Source organism: Oncorhynchus nerka, linkage group LG11 (genome assembly GCF_034236695.1).
Source record: "Oncorhynchus nerka isolate Pitt River linkage group LG11, Oner_Uvic_2.0, whole genome shotgun sequence".
NCBI lineage: Eukaryota > Metazoa > Chordata > Actinopteri > Salmoniformes > Salmonidae > Oncorhynchus > Oncorhynchus nerka.
In genome coordinates, this window is record NC_088406.1 from 39,184,964 (window position 1) to 39,199,807 (window position 14,844).

General features: G+C 50.0%; 2 protein-coding genes across 3 annotated transcripts in view; one reads left to right on the forward strand and one right to left on the reverse strand.

The window, feature by feature from the left end:
- Positions 1–14,844, reverse strand: part of LOC115136843 (calpain-5-like) — a 30,660-nt gene that overhangs the window by 1,503 nt on the left and 14,313 nt on the right. The window contains exons 4-12 of the mRNA XM_029672679.2: positions 8,809–9,017; positions 8,532–8,724; positions 8,245–8,438; positions 1,374–1,451; positions 1,043–1,238; positions 826–948; positions 532–728; positions 283–404; positions 30–166 (exon numbers count right to left, since the gene is read on the reverse strand). Of these exons, the coding sequence (XP_029528539.1) occupies positions 30–166; positions 283–404; positions 532–728; positions 826–948; positions 1,043–1,238; positions 1,374–1,451; positions 8,245–8,438; positions 8,532–8,724; positions 8,809–9,017 (1,449 nt within the window). The remainder of the gene's footprint in view (positions 1–29; positions 167–282; positions 405–531; positions 729–825; positions 949–1,042; positions 1,239–1,373; positions 1,452–8,244; positions 8,439–8,531; positions 8,725–8,808; positions 9,018–14,844) is intronic.
- On the forward strand, positions 9,572–12,606 carry LOC115136844 (olfactory marker protein). 2 transcript variants are annotated; one of them, XM_029672680.2, is made up of 2 exons: positions 9,572–9,724; positions 11,059–12,606. In XM_029672680.2, the coding sequence occupies exons 1-2, from the start codon at positions 9,632–9,634 to the stop codon at positions 11,485–11,487; spliced, it is 522 nt and encodes a 173-aa protein (XP_029528540.1). In that variant the 5' UTR covers positions 9,572–9,631; the 3' UTR covers positions 11,488–12,606. The 2 variants fall into 2 exon arrangements, 1 of the variants encoding a protein (XP_029528540.1); XR_010465058.1 differs by lacking the exon at positions 11,059–12,606 and adding an exon at positions 10,855–10,971 and having other exon boundaries at positions 9,637–9,724.

Below are 14,844 nucleotides of genomic sequence, written 5' to 3' on the forward strand. Positions count from 1 at the left end.
CCTACTTTAACTCCGCCCAGTCTCCTCACCTCTATCAGTATAGGCTGGTTAGTTCTCTTCCTGTAGAATAGAGCCTTGGTGTCAAAGGTTGGGCTGCGGGTGTTTTTATAGACCGGAGAACGAACCTTTTCCCCCTCACAACGAATGATCACATATGGGTCTGACGCTGCAACACACACACACAGACTGTCAGTAGGAGAAGAGAGGAGAAGATATGAAAAGGACCAGGCCAGAGAAGAAAAGGGAACGGACAGAGAAGGGAGAGAAGAAAGGTTTGTATACCTCCGTCAGAGTCTTGTCCAGCCAGTCCATCTGCTCTGTGGACATGGATCTGAGTGACCAGGGAAGGGAAGCCACACAGTCCTGACCAACACGTCTGGGCTGGCTGATCTAGGGTTAACTCTCTATGGGGGGAGAGAGAGGGCAAGATAATGAGGAGAGTGAGTGAGTGAGTGAGTGAGTGAGTGAGGTGAGTGAGTGAGTGAGTGAGTGAGTGAGTGAGTGAGTGAGTGAGTGAGTGAGTGAGTGTACCTGCAGTCAGCGGAGACGTCAGTGAAGATGCGTAACAACAGGTCTCCTTCCAGAGCGGGATCAAAGGTTGTGGGTATGACAACGTAACGACCCTCCTTCAGGGAACAGCGTAGGAACACACACCTGGAGTTGATGTACACACTCCCACACACCTTCTGCTGCCGAGTGTGCATACGGTACTGCCTGTTCAACTCCACCTACACACACAATCATTTTAATGACCACATTAATAAGACTCTCACACACATTCATTTTAATTAACACGTTAATAACACTCTCACACACACTTCTCACCCGGTGTATCTCGAAGCCTATAGCCAGGTTTTCTCCCTTCCCCTCTTTAGGTCTGGCTCTCTTGTCTGTCTGCTGTAGACATACCAGCACCTCATCCTCTGGCTTCTTGACGTTGAACACATACTGCAGGGAGAGACACACACACACACACCAGTCCTATAAATTAATACACACACACACACACACGCGCGCGCCCTCCCCCCATCCCTACTCCTACCTGTGGGTTCTGTACGAAAGTGTGTTTGTTATTGGTGCAGCCCCCGGCGCGGTTGCTGAGCGGGTCGTCATGGTTCCGCCAGGCGCCCTTTAGAGAGCCCTCCTCCCAGGTCTTGTGAAGAGACAGGTAGGAAGTGTTGATCAGACGACACATGATCAAATCACTGAAGTACTGACAGAAGTCATCAAATGTCATCCTGGGTGGGGATTGAGGGGAGGGGAGGGAAAGGGAAGTCATCAAGCTTCATCCTATGGCCATCCATTTTCTCAGCCGTGCGGAGGAAAGGTTAGGGGTCATGGCTAGATGTCATAGGTTAAGGGTTAGAACTCACCAAAATTCTCCATCGTCCTGCACAACCACTCCAATCTTCTCTCTTTCACTCTTACTCACCTTCCCCCACTCCTCTGAGCTGAGAGAGAGAGGAGAGAGAGAAGTTGTTGCAGAGAGGTTCTCTATCGCTCACAGTGTTTCTCTGAAGGGTGTTCTGTGTGAAATAATGCTACCAGAACAGAACTGATAGAGTAGGGGACTCAAGGTTCTGAGACATGAACATCAGAGGCTCAGATGGACAGTTTCCCATAGACCTTTTGGTGCCGAGATCATTTTTGGAATTTTCCTATGATACAGGATATCAATAAAACAAACATTCTAAGAGGAATGAACCATCACATCAATCTGTGCTAAAGATCTGTTTCCCTGTTGGCCAACAAGCCCTCTCCCAACCAGCAGAGGGAGCAGTGAGTCAGGAACCGATCAAGACACCCCCATCTGGGGTTATTTAAAAAAACTATATATCGAAGCTCATTTACTGATTTCTAAACAATTTAAAACGGTAAATTCTATTTGGAAAGCAGCAAAAAAAGCTACATTTACTCCAGTATTAGTTGCCTGCTACGCACTAGCTCAGTACCAGGATTACAACTATAGTTTAGTTTCATGTCAAGTCAAACAGCAGTTACCGAGCCAAAGCCATCTACTACAGCTGTCTCCAGTTGTGTTGAAAAAAGTCACGCTGTTCCCTGCAAATGCATCAATGTGCTTTCCACAGAGAGGAAGAGGCAAAGTGAGAGGTTTCACTCTCGCAAAGTAATTAAAGAGCAGCAGTAAAAAATAACAATATATACAGGGGGGTGCCTGTACAGAGTCAATGTGCGGGGGCACCGGTTAGTTGAGGTAGTATGTACATGTAGGTAGAGTTATTAAAGTGACTATGCATAGATGACAAGAGAGTGCAGTGGTGTGGAGAGTGGAGGGGAGCAATGCAAATTGTCTGGATAGCCATTTGACTAGATGTTCAGGAGCCTTATGGCTTGGGGGTAGAAGCTGTTTAGAAGCTTCTCCACTTCTCCACCTGCTCCACTGCAGCCCCATCGATGAGAATGGGGGCGCGCTCTGTCCTCCTTTTCCTGTAGTCCACAATCATCTCCTTTGTCTTGATCACGTTGAGGGAGAGGTTGTTGTCCTGGCACCACACGGCCAGGTCTCTGACCTCTTCCCTATAGGCTGTCTTGTTGTTGTTGGTGATCAGGCCTACCACTGTTGTGTCATCTGCAAATTGAATGATGGTGTTGGAGTCGTGCAGTCATGAGTGAACAGGAGTACAGGAGGGGGCTGAGCACACACCCCTGAGGGGCCCCTGTGTTGAGGATCAGCGTGGCGGATGTGTTGTTACCTACCCTTACCACCTGGGGGCGGCCCGTCAGGAAGTCCAGGATCCAGTGGCAGAGGGAGGTGTTTCGTCCCAGGGTCCTTAGCTTAGTGATGATCTTTGAGGGCACTATGGTGTTGAACGCTAAGCTGTAGTCAACTAATAGCATTTTCACATAGGTGTTCCTTTTGTCCAGGTGGGAAAGGGCAGTGTGGAGTGCAATAGAGATTGCATCATCTGTGGATCTGTTAGGGTGGTATGCAAATTGGAGTGTCCTTGGGTTTCTGGGATGATGGTGTTGATGTGAGCCCTGACCAGCCTTTCAAAGCACTTCATAGCTACAGACGTGAGTGCTACGGGGCGGTAGTCATTTTGGCAGGTTACCTTTGTGTTCTTGTGCACAGGCACTATGGTGGTCTGCTTAAAACATGTTGGTTTTACAGACTCAGACAGGGAGAGTTTTTGAAAATGTGAAGACACTTGCTAGTTGGTCAGCGCATGCTCGCGGTACACGTCCTGGTAATCAGTCTGGCCCTGTGGCCTTGTGAATATTGACCTGTCTAAAGATCTTACTCACATCGGCTGCGGAGAGCGTGATCACACAGTATTCCTGTACAGTTGGTGCTCTCATGCATGTTTCAGTGTTATTTGCCTCGAAGCGAGCATAGAAGTAGTTTAGCTCGTCTGGTAGGCTTGTGTCACTGGGCAGCTCTCGGCTGTGCTTCCCTTTGTAGTCTGTAATGGTTTGCAAGCCCTGCCACATCTGATGAGCATCAGAGCCGGTGTAGTATGACTCGATCTTAGTCCTGTATTAACACTTTGCCTGTTTGATGGTTCGTCGGAGGGCATAGCGGGATTTTCCTTATAAGCTTCCGGGTTAGAGTCCCGCTCCTTGAAAGCGGCAGCTCTAGACTTTAGCTCAGTGCAGATGCTGCCTGTAATCCATGGCTTCTGGTTGGGGTATGTACTATCTGACCACTTTTTTTATTGATCGAGTCACTGGTGCTTCGTGCTTTAATTTTGGCTTGTAAGCAGGAATCAGGAGGATGGAATTATGGTCAGATTTGCCAAATGGAGGGCGAGGGAGAGCTTTGTATGCATCTCTGTGTGTGGAGTATAGGTGGTCCAGAGTTATTTTCCCTCTGATTGTACATTTAACATGCTGATAGAAATGTCGTAAAACTGATTTAAGGAGCCGGGGCTACTAGGTGCCGGGGACCACAAGTTTTCCGCAAGTTGTCTTGTTTGCTTATGGCGGAATACAGCTCATTCAATGCTATCTTAGTGCCAACCTCTGACTGAGGTGGTATGTAAACAGTTACGAAGAATACAGATGAGAACTCTTTCGGTAGGTAGTGTGGTCTACAGCTTATCATGATATACTCAACCTCAGGGTAGCAATAGCTTGAGACTTTCTTAGATATAATGCACCAGCTGTTATTGTACAAAAATACATAGTCCGCCGCCCCTTGTCTTACCAGACACCACTGTTCTATCATGCCGGTACATTGTATAATCAGCCAGCTGTATGTTGATATTGTTGTCGTTCAGCCACGACTCTATGAAGCATAAGATGTTTGTCACGCCTTGGTCATTGTATTTTGTGTTTTCGTTATACGTTTGGTCAGGCCAGGGTGTGACATGGGTTTATGTTGTTGTATTTCGTATTGGGGTTTTGTATTATTGGGATTGCGGTTGAGTAGGGGTGTTGTATAGGCTTGGCTGCCTGAGGCGATTCTCAATCAGAGTCAGGTGATTCTCGTTGTCTCTGATTGGGAACCGTATTTAGGCAGCCTTAGTTTCGCTTTGTATTTCTGTTGTTCCTGTCTTTGTGTAGTGTGCACCAGATAGGCTGTAATAAGTTTCACGTTCCGTTTGTTGTTTTGTCTTTATAGTTATTTCATGTATTGTTTCGTTTTCTTTATTAAAGTAACATGAGTAACCACCACGCTGCATTTCGGTCCGACTCTCTTTCTACAACAGACGAACGTCGTTACAGAATCACCCACCACTCACGGACCGAGCAGTGTGTGAACTGGCAGGAGCGAAAGGAGGACGTTATGGACGGTAGAGGCATGGAGGAGTATACGACGTGGGAAGAAATCGACAGGTGGGCGGCCGACCCAGAGAGAGTGCAGGAGCCCGCCTGGGATTCGCTGCAGCAATGCGAGGAGGGCTATAGGCGAATGGAGTCGAAAAGGAAAACACGGAGACGCAGAGCGAAAACCGAAAGTAACCCCCAAATATTTATTGGGGGAGGGCGCAGAGAGAGAGTGGCTGAGTCAGGGATCAGACATGAGCCAACTCTCCCTGTTAATCGTGAAGAGCAGTTGCAGTGGGAGAGGCTGCACCACTTGGAGAATTGGACATGGGAGGAGGAATTAGACGGGAAAGGACCCTGGGCTCAGCCTGGAGAATATCGCCGTCCCAAGGAAGAAATAGATGCGGCTAAAGCAGAGAGGCGCTGGTATGAGGAGGCAGCACGGCGACGCTGTTGGAAGCCCGAAAAGCAGCCCCAAAAAATTATTGGGGGGCTAGAAGGGAGTATGGCTATGCCAGGTAGGAGACCTGCGCAAACTCCCTGTGCTTTCCGGTGGGCTAGAGAGACCGGGCAGACACCGTGCTATGCTATGGAGTGCACAGTGTTTCCAGTGCGGGTGCATAGCCCGGTGCGGTACATACCAGCCCTTCGTATTGGCCGGGCTAGAGTGGGCATCGAGCCAGCTAAGCTTGGGCAGGCTCGGTGCTCAAGAGCTCCAGTGCGCCTGCACGGTCCGGTCTATCCAAAGCCACCTCCAAACACCAGTCCTCCGGTAGCAGCTCCCCGCACCAGGCTTCCTGTGCGTGTCCTCGATCCGGTAGCACCAGTTCCAGCACCACGCACCAGGCCTTCAGTGCGCCTCGCCTGTTCAACACAGCCAGAGCCTTCCTTCCCTCCTACGCTGTCGGAGTCTCCCGCCTGTTCAACACAGCCAGAGCCTTCCTTCCCTCCTACGCTGTCGGAGTCTCCCGCCTGTTTAGTGCAGCAAGAGCCTGTCTCCTCTCCTGCGCTGCCGGAGCCTCCCGCCTGTTCAGCGCAGCCAGAGCCTGTCTCCTCTCCTGCGCTGCCGGAGTCTCCCGCCTGTTTAGCGCAGCCAGAGCCTGTCTCCTCTCCTGCGCTGCCGGAGTCTCCCGCCTGTTTAGCGCAGCCAGAGCCTGTCTCCTCTCCTGCGCTGTCGGAGTCTCCCGCCTGTTTAGCGCAGCCAGAGCCTTTCTCCTCTCCTGCGCTGCCGGAGTCTCCCGTCTGCCCAGCGCCGCCAGTGCTCCCAGTCTGCCCAGCGCCGCCAGTGCTCCCAGTCTGCCCAGCGCCGCCAGTGCTCCCAGTCTGCCCAGCGCCGCCAGTGCTCCCAGTCTGCCCAGCGCCGCCAGTCTGCCCAGCGCCGCCAGTGCTCCCAGTCTGCCCAGCGCCGCCAGTCAGCCCAGCGCCGCCAGACAACCAGTCTCTTCCAGATCTGCCAGACAACCAGTCTCTTCCAGATCTGCCCGACAACCAGTCTCTTCCAGATCTGCCCGACAACCAGTCTCTTCCAGATCTGCCCGACAACCAGTCTCTTCCAGATCTGCCCGACAACCAGTCTCTTCCAGATCTGCCCGACAACCAGTCTCTTCCAGATCTGCCCGACAACCAGTCTCTTCCAGATCTGCCAGACAACCAGTCTCTTCCAGATCTGCCAGACAACCAGTCTCTTCCAGATCTGCCAGACAACCAGAATCTTCCAGATCTGCTTGTCAACCTGAATCTTCCAGTTCCGCCAGCCAGCCAGGATTTACCGGAGCCTACTACCTGCCTGAGCTTCATCTCAGTACTGGGCTTCCTCTCAGTACTGGGTTTCCTCTCAGTACTGGGTTTCCTCTCAGTCCCGGGTTTCCTCTCAGTTCCGGGCTGCCCCTCAGTCCCGGGCTGCCCCTGTCCCGGGCTGCCCCTGTCCCGGGCTGCCCCTGTCCCGAGCTGCCCCTCTGTCCCGAGCTGCCCCTCTGTCCCGAGCTGCCCCTCTGTCCCCGAGCTGCCCCTCTGTCCCGAGCTGCCCCTCTGTCCCGAGCTGCCCCTCTGTCCCGAGATGCCCCTCTGTCCCGAGATGCCCCTCTGTCCCGAGATGCCCCTCTGTCCCGAGATGCCCCTCAGTCACGAGCTGCTCCTCAGTTATGTGGGGATCTGGGTGAGGACTATTAGGCCATGGTCGGCGGAGAGGGTGGATTATCCCAGGACGCGAAGGGGAGGAACAAGGACATTAATGGAGTGGGGTCCACGTCCCGAGCCGGAGCCGCCACCATGGACAGACGCCCACCCGGACCCTCCCTATGGTTTTGAGGTGCGTCCGGGAGTCCGCACCTTAGGGGGGGGTTCTGTCACGCCTTGGTCATTGTATTTTGTGTTTTCGTTATACGTTTGGTCAGGCCAGGGTGTGACATGGGTTTATGTTGTTGTATTTCGTATTGGGGTTTTGTATTATTGGGATTGCGGTTGAGTAGGGGTGTTGTATAGGCTTGGCTGCCTGAGGCGATTCTCAATCAGAGTCAGGTGATTCTCGTTGTCTCTGATTGGGAACCGTATTTAGGCAGCCTTAGTTTCGCTTTGTATTTCGTGGGTGATTGTTCCTGTCTTTGTGTAGTGTGCACCAGATAGGCTGTAATAAGTTTCACGTTCCGTTTGTTGTTTTGTCTTTATAGTTATTTCATGTATTGTTTCGTTTTCTTTATTAAAGTAACATGAGTAACCACCACGCTGCATTTCGGTCCGACTCTCTTTCTACAACAGACGAACGTCGTTACAATGTTACAGTTTTTATGTCCCATTGGTAGTTTAATCTTCCCAGTAACTTGTCGATTTTATTGTCCAAAGATGGCACGTTTGCTAGCAGAATTGAGGGAAGTGGTTTACTCGATCGCCTTCGAATTCTAGGAAGGCAGCCCGCTCTCCTGCCTCTCTTTCTCTGCCTCCTCTTCACGCAGATCAAGGGGGTCGAGGCCTGTTCCCGAGGGAGCCATATATCCTCCGCCGCGGGCTCGTCAGAGTAGTGAAAGAAGAAAAAGGATTCTGCTAGTCCATGGTGAGTAATCGCAGTCCTGATGTCTAGCAGTTCTTTCAGTCATAAGAGACGGTAGTGGCACCATTATGTACAAAATGAGTTAAGAAAATACAACGCAGATTAAAAAAAACATAAAACACAATCGGTTGGGGGCATGTAAAATGTCTGCCTTCTGCTCTCCATAAAGCCAGCCAGCCATACAAATAGCGTTCCCTCCCGTTCCCAGGTATCCACATGGTCCTAAAGTCAGAAGGTTAACGCCACTAAATTGCATTTGCCTTTTAATTCGGGATTTGAATGATTTTCGTAGCCTATTTTAAATTGTTGGTGTTGAGCTAGCTAGGATATGGCGACTGTCATTCCCAATTGGCACCTCTGCGCACACTCTTCTCCCCCACTACCAGGCCAGGTCTTCCTTGTGAAAGAGGTCTTCTGACCTCAATAGGACTTGTTGTAAAACTAAAGGTAAATAATATTTTAAAACCTACCTGTCGCTCCAGGCACCGTTCCACTCTTTCTCTCCCCAGGGGTTTCGGAGTCGTATCATTGTGAGTTTGTCGGACTTGAAGTAAGCCATGAGGCCGTGGCCCAGCCGGACTTTTCTAACATCTGTCACAGCATAGGCATGACCCTTCACCAGACCACAGGCCAGACGAGCCTCCATCTCTGCTGAACTGGCCGCCTGCAGGGAGGGGTGAAGGGTCAGGATTCTAGGTGTATGTGTGTATGTGTGTGTGTGTGTGTGTGCGCGCACATGCATCTGTGTGTGTTATACCCGTATGGAGGCGCTGATGAGGCCTCCTCTGTCGTGGACCTTGAGGACTCTGTCGAACAGCGTTGAGCGTTTCTCCTTGTCTGTACTCAACCCTTCCTCCAGTAGGTCCAAGGGCTCCGAGACGCCACCCGTAAAATCCACCAACGCATCCGCTGTGTTGCCCCCGTCCAATGCCTCGTAACACCCATACATCCTACACACACACACACACACACACACACACTCAGCAAAAGCAACACATCCTACACAAACACAACAGTCCATCTATAGTACTAACTTGGCGTAGGCCTTCTCCGCCAGAGCGCTCCAGAACTCGTTGCTGTCATTGGAGTGACAATACACCAAGTTGCCGTTCGAAGTGGGCAACCGGTCGTCGATGACAACATCCACCCATTCTCCAAAGCGCCAGAAGCGGAAGTGGAAAATTCCGGCGTAAGACTGCGGCTTGTCCTCATCCCATTCCTGGTCCTTATGGTCCGGGATCACCTGGGAGAGAGATAAGATGCTCAGAACACTTCACGCCTGGCTGGTCTAGAGGTAATGCTGCAGCCTCCGGCACACGTCTTTAGTATGGTCATGGGTTCAAATCCGGCCTACTGCCCTTTGATACAAACTTTCCCCACTACCAGTCTCTCTCACTATCTGCTCAATACAAATCGGAAAATCACAGCTAACAAGCAACCACCTAGTGCATCATAACAACCAAACCAAAATGTACACACCACAAACAGACAATGGCGTGCGCACACACACACACACACACACAGCCAGCCAGCATTTGGGTATATTAATAACCAGCCCATCCAGCTATGACCAACCAGCTCCCAGAAGCCATCAGGAAAATCCCTGGTTCCTCTTCTGATGTCATCACTTCCTGTTGCCTAGCGCCACCACACACTCCCTTCTCCCCCCTCCCCCTTCTGTTCTCCATCCCTCCCTCACTGTACATGCCACACAATCAATAGAACCAACTCAACCATGTTACCCTCTGGGAAAGAGATGGCATAAGAGACAGAGACGGAGAGGAACAGAGAGAAACTATCTGCAGACACAAGACACAGACCGACAGACAGGCCTCGTTCCCTCCCCAGCAGAGAAAGATGAGCTCTCAGACAGGCACAGACCCGGCCGCGGCCCCCTCGTCCGGCTCAGCCATGGAGCTACGCTTTGCAAAGGACACTTCCCTCACTGAGGTAAGACTGTTCACATGGTTGAGATGAGGTTGAGATGTGGTTAAGATGAGGTTGTGGTTAAGATGCATGGGTCAGATATACTTAGTAGTAATGTAATAATGCCTTCACTGTAAGTCCCTTTAGAAAAATGTAAATTCAAGTAGACATGCAAAATTCTAAATATTGCTTCTGCTATGTGTAGTAGTTTGGTACTGTCTTAAATATGTGCTTATCTGGGGCCTCCTGAGTGACACAGTGGTCTAACTGCATCACAGTGAAGCTGTGCCACTAGAGATTCTGGGTTCGAGTCCAGGCTCTGTCGCAGCCGGCCGTGACCAGGAGACCCATGGGGCGGCGCACAGTTGGCCCAGCGTCGTCCGGGTTAGGGGAGGGTTTGGCTGGCAGGGATGACCTTGTCCCATCGCGCTCTAGCAACTCCTGTGGTGGGCCGGGCGCAGTGCACGCTGACACGGTTGCCAGGTGCACAGTGTTTGCTCCGACACATTTTTGCGGCTGGCTTCCAGATTAAGCGGGCATTGTGTCAAGAAGCAGTGCGGCTTGGTTGGGTTCGTGTTTCGGGGGATGCATGGCTCTAGACCGTCGCCTCCCCCGAGTCCGTACGGGAGTTGCGGAGATGAAACAAGACTAACTACCAATTGGCTTCCACGAAATTGGGGAGAAAAGCAGGTAAAACATTTTTTTTTTAAAGTAGCCTATTTACTGACAAACGGACAGTTTTCAGGAGTCGACTTGTACTGAATGGTATCTGCGTCTGAGTACCCAGTACGTCCAGCATATTATAGTTATACTATTATATAAGTATTATTATTCTACAATGTGATTCGCAGGTGTGTCCAGTCTCTGCAGCAGAGTTGTCAAAAGTGCAGTTATATTATAGTATTACTATAATATGATTACATTATTAATATAGTTATTATTGTTACTAGGTAATGCAGCTGCGTGTCCAGTCCCTGCAGCGGAGCGGTCAGAAGTGCAGTTATATTATAGTATTATGATTACATTATTAATATAGTTATTATTGTTACTAGGTAATGCAGCTGCGTGTCCAGTCCCTGCAGCGGAGCGGTCAGAAGTGCAGTTATATTATAGTATTATGTTTACATTATTAATATAGTTATTATTGTTACTAGGTAATGCGGCTGCGTGTCCAGTCCCTGCAGCGGAGCGGTCAGAAGTGCAGTTATATTATAGTATTATGTTTACATTATTAATATAGTTATTATTGTTACTAGGTAATGCGGCTGCGTGTCCAGTCCCTGCAGCGGAGCGGTCAGAAGTGCAGTTATATTATAGTATTATGTTTACATTATTAATATAGTTATTATTGTTACTAGGTAATGCGGCTGCGTGTCCAGTCCCTGCAGCGGAGCGGTCAGAAGCGACAGGACGGGGAGCGGTTGCTCCTCCCCCACGAGGCTGTTTACTGTCTGGACTTCTCCAATCAGAAGCTGACGTTCGTCCACTGGTCGGTGTCTCTGATTGGTCATGGCAGAGTGACCATCACAGGGATCTCCCAGCTCTGGACCCCTGACCTCACACACCTGATGACCCGGCAGCTTCTTGAACCCGTCGGAACATTCTGGCGGAACGCTGGTGACCTGGAGGACACGCCCCTCAAGTGTCTGGAGGCGGACATCCAGGAGTTTGGGGAGCGAATCGCGGAGCTGGCAAAGGTCCGCAAGGTCATGTACTTCCTGCTTGCCTTCAAGGAGGGGGCGGAGGCTGACAAGGTCAGCATCTCCATGGAGTTCAATCAGGCCTGACCTACAAACCTTAAAGGGATACTTCTGGATTTTGGCAATGAGGCCCTCTGGATACCAAAGTGTGTACTTTTCTGTGTCCAGTGTGAAGAAAGATAGAGGTAGTTTTGCGAGCCAATGCTAACTAGCTTTCGGGCAATGACTGGAAGTCTATGGGTAACGCTAGTTAGCACTGGCTCGTGAAACTACATTTATCTTCCTTCATACTGGACACAGAGACATAACAATTGTAACCACAAGTTCATCCAACTCTGGGGAAGTAGATAAAGGACCTCATTCCCAAAACCCCGAAGTATCCCTTTAACTGCTTCCTCTTCCCTCTACTCCTCTAGTCTCCCTCTCTCCATTCTAAGGGAATGCCTTCTACTATAGCCAGTCTAGGTTGGACCAGTCTACACTCCTATCCTCCTTACGCCCCCCCGCCCACACACACTGAGTCCCATCTCTCATCTGTGTGTGCGTGTGTGTGTACTTCCTTCCTGAGTGTCTATCTAGCTATCTATCTATGCATGTCAGTCAACAAGCGGCTAGAAACCATGTTTTGAAGGTAAAGTAGTTACACAGTAGGCTGCAGATTCAAACTATAGATACAGGTAACTGCCAAAATAAAGGAAACACCAACATAAAGTGTCTTAATAGGGCGTCACCACGAGCCGCCAGAACAGCTTCAATGCGCCTTGACATAGATTCTCCAAGTGTCTGGTACTATATTGGAGGGATGCAACACCATTCTTCCAAGAGAAATTCCAAGAGAAGTTTTGTTGATGGTGGTGGAAAACGCTGTCTCAGCCGCTCCAGAGTTTATACATGACTAAGTATGATCTTAATTGCTTCATTAACTCAGCAATCACACCTGTGTGGAAGCAGCTGCTCTCAATATCCTTTGTATCCCTTATTACCCAAGTGTTTATTTTATTTTGGCTTTATTTAGCTGTACATTTATATTGAAACCCTGAATGATATGAATAGCTTGTTCTGATCCTTCTTTATAGGGTATATTACAGAACAAATGCTGCAATGTAACTTCAACCATATTCACTTTGCATGAAATGTCACAACAATATTCTCTAAACTGGCCATGTCATCTACTGCTGTCCAATAAAGAGCTGTAGGTACTCTGTCCTGCTGTGTTTGTGTTAATGGTCAGGACAGGGGACAGGACAGACATGGCTTAGCCTCAGGCTACAGTAGCTACGGTTGCTGTTCATTCATAGGGAAATCAATACACACACTTTCCCTCCCTCTCTCTCTCTCTCTCTCTCTCTCTCTCTCTCTCTCTCTCTCTCTCTCTCACACACACAAGTGGTAGACTACATACCAGAAGGCAAATGTAGCACTTTAGAGAGAGAGAGAGAGAGAGAGAGAGACAGAGTTAATGAGAGAGAGAGAGAGAGAGAGAGAGACAGAGTTAATGAGAGTGATCCGGAGCACATTATTATAGCAGCACCCTCCCAGTGGATTAATAAGTGTGTGTGTGTGTGTTGGGGTAGAGGGGACAGTAGGAAAGTACAGTTTGGTCCAATTAATAACACCATCTCTGTGTTAACGGTCTACTTCTAGAACACATCGTTACTGACTCTTGATAGAACATGTCGTTAAACACCGGGACTAAACAACCATTAATTAATCCAAACATACACACACACACACACCACTACTCATAACAACAATAATGTATTCCCTGGGAGCTAATAATAACAGTCATGATGGTGCAGATGTGACAGAGGTAGTTTAGTTAGGACAAGTGACCTCGCCTGAGGTTTCAGCTCAGCGGACTAACACAGTACCGGTGACTAGGTTGGGAAACAGTCCCAGCTCGAGGGCAGAGAGCCTGTGTTAAGAGGAAGACCCACCATAATGAACGTTGGTTGTGTGCAGTAGACCACCTTCTGGCTGTCGACTAACAGTCGCGCTTCAACATGTACAATCATCCGGGAAATGAACAGAAAATGCTTCGATCTCTTCATCAGACCGGTCCGTTTAGCGCTCTCCTGCCAGCTCTGTCTGTGGAGTGAAATACGCTCTCCAACCCAACAGCAGCTGTTTTCTCAGTGATCCTCTGTTGTTCAGGAAATGGAGAAACATAATAAACCTGCTCAATTGTTTCAGATGAAAGATCAGAGCCCTCTCTGTGATGTGATGGTTTAGTGAGGTAGGGGTACGGAGTTATATCATGCCAGTAACATCAGTCCACAGCTTAAAATATCACCAATGGCGCTGCCCAATTGGTACCTTTTCATTGTCAAGCAGGGCAGTCACGTGTGCATGTGAAGCGAAGGACTACTATTCTGAGCCATTGCACGGATAGGCACAATAGAGAAGGTGAACCTGTTAGCAACACAGTGACGTCCTTCACACTAGGAGCCAGGGGTATGGGACCAGGGGTATGGGGCCAGGGGTATGGGGCCAGGGGTATGGAGCCAGGGGTATGGAGCCAGGGGTATGGAGCCAGGGGTATGGAGCCAGGGGTAAGGAGCCAGGGTTAAGGAGCCAGGGGTAAGGAGCCAGGGGTAAAGAGCCAGGGTTAAGGAGCCAGGGGTAAGGAGCCAGGGGTAAGGAGCCAGGGATAAGGAGCCAGGGGTAAAGAGCCAGGGGTATGGAGACAGGGGTAAGGAGCCAGGGGTAAAGAGCCAGGGTATGGAGACAGGGGTAAGGAGCCAGGGGTAAGGAGACAGGGGTATGGAGCCAGGGATAAAGAGCCAGGGGTAAGGAGACAGGGGTATGGAGCCAGGGATAAAGAGCCAGGGGTAAGGAGACAGGGGTATGGAGCCAGGGGTAAGGAGACAGGGGTATGGAGACAGGGGTATGGAGACAGGGGTAAGGAGCCAGGGATAAGGAGCCAGGGGTAAAGAGCCAGGGGTAAGGAGCCAGGGATAAGGAGCCAGGGGTAAAGAGCCAGGGGTAAGGAGCCAGGGGTAAGGAGCCAGGGATAAGGAGCCAGGGGTAAGGAGACAGGGGTAATGAGACAGGGGTATGGAGACAGGGGTAAGGAGACAGAGGTAAGGAGCCAGGGGTATGGAGACAGGGGTAAGGAGCCAGGGGTAAAGAGCCAGGGGTATGGAGCCAGGGGTAAGGAGACAGGGGTAAGGAGCTGGTGAAAAGTGGTGGAAAGTTGAACACAAAACGTTGAGACCAGTGGGACTAATGCTAATGATTCACTGTGAACTCAGTGGAAAAAACACACACTGCCATCTCAGAAGGGCCACACCACCACACACACACGAACACAAAAACAAACAAGCCACTCCTCCAATTAGGAGTCGGAAATGATAATAAACTCCAAGTCATTCTGTGTGTGTGTGTGCATGCTTGTCACACACCCAAGGCAAACAAACACACTACATGCAGACGGTCAGGGAT

What these genes read in the sequence shown, in the direction of transcription:
- LOC115136844 (XM_029672680.2), top strand. Translation starts at nt 9,632, where the DNA reads ATGAGCTCTCAGACAGGCACAGACCCGGCCGCGGCCCCCTCGTCCGGC. An exon ending in AGGACACTTCCCTCACTGAG is followed by an intron (nt 9,725 to 11,058) that starts GTAAGACTGTTC and finishes TATTGTTACTAG; the next exon opens with GTAATGCGGCTGCGTGTCCA.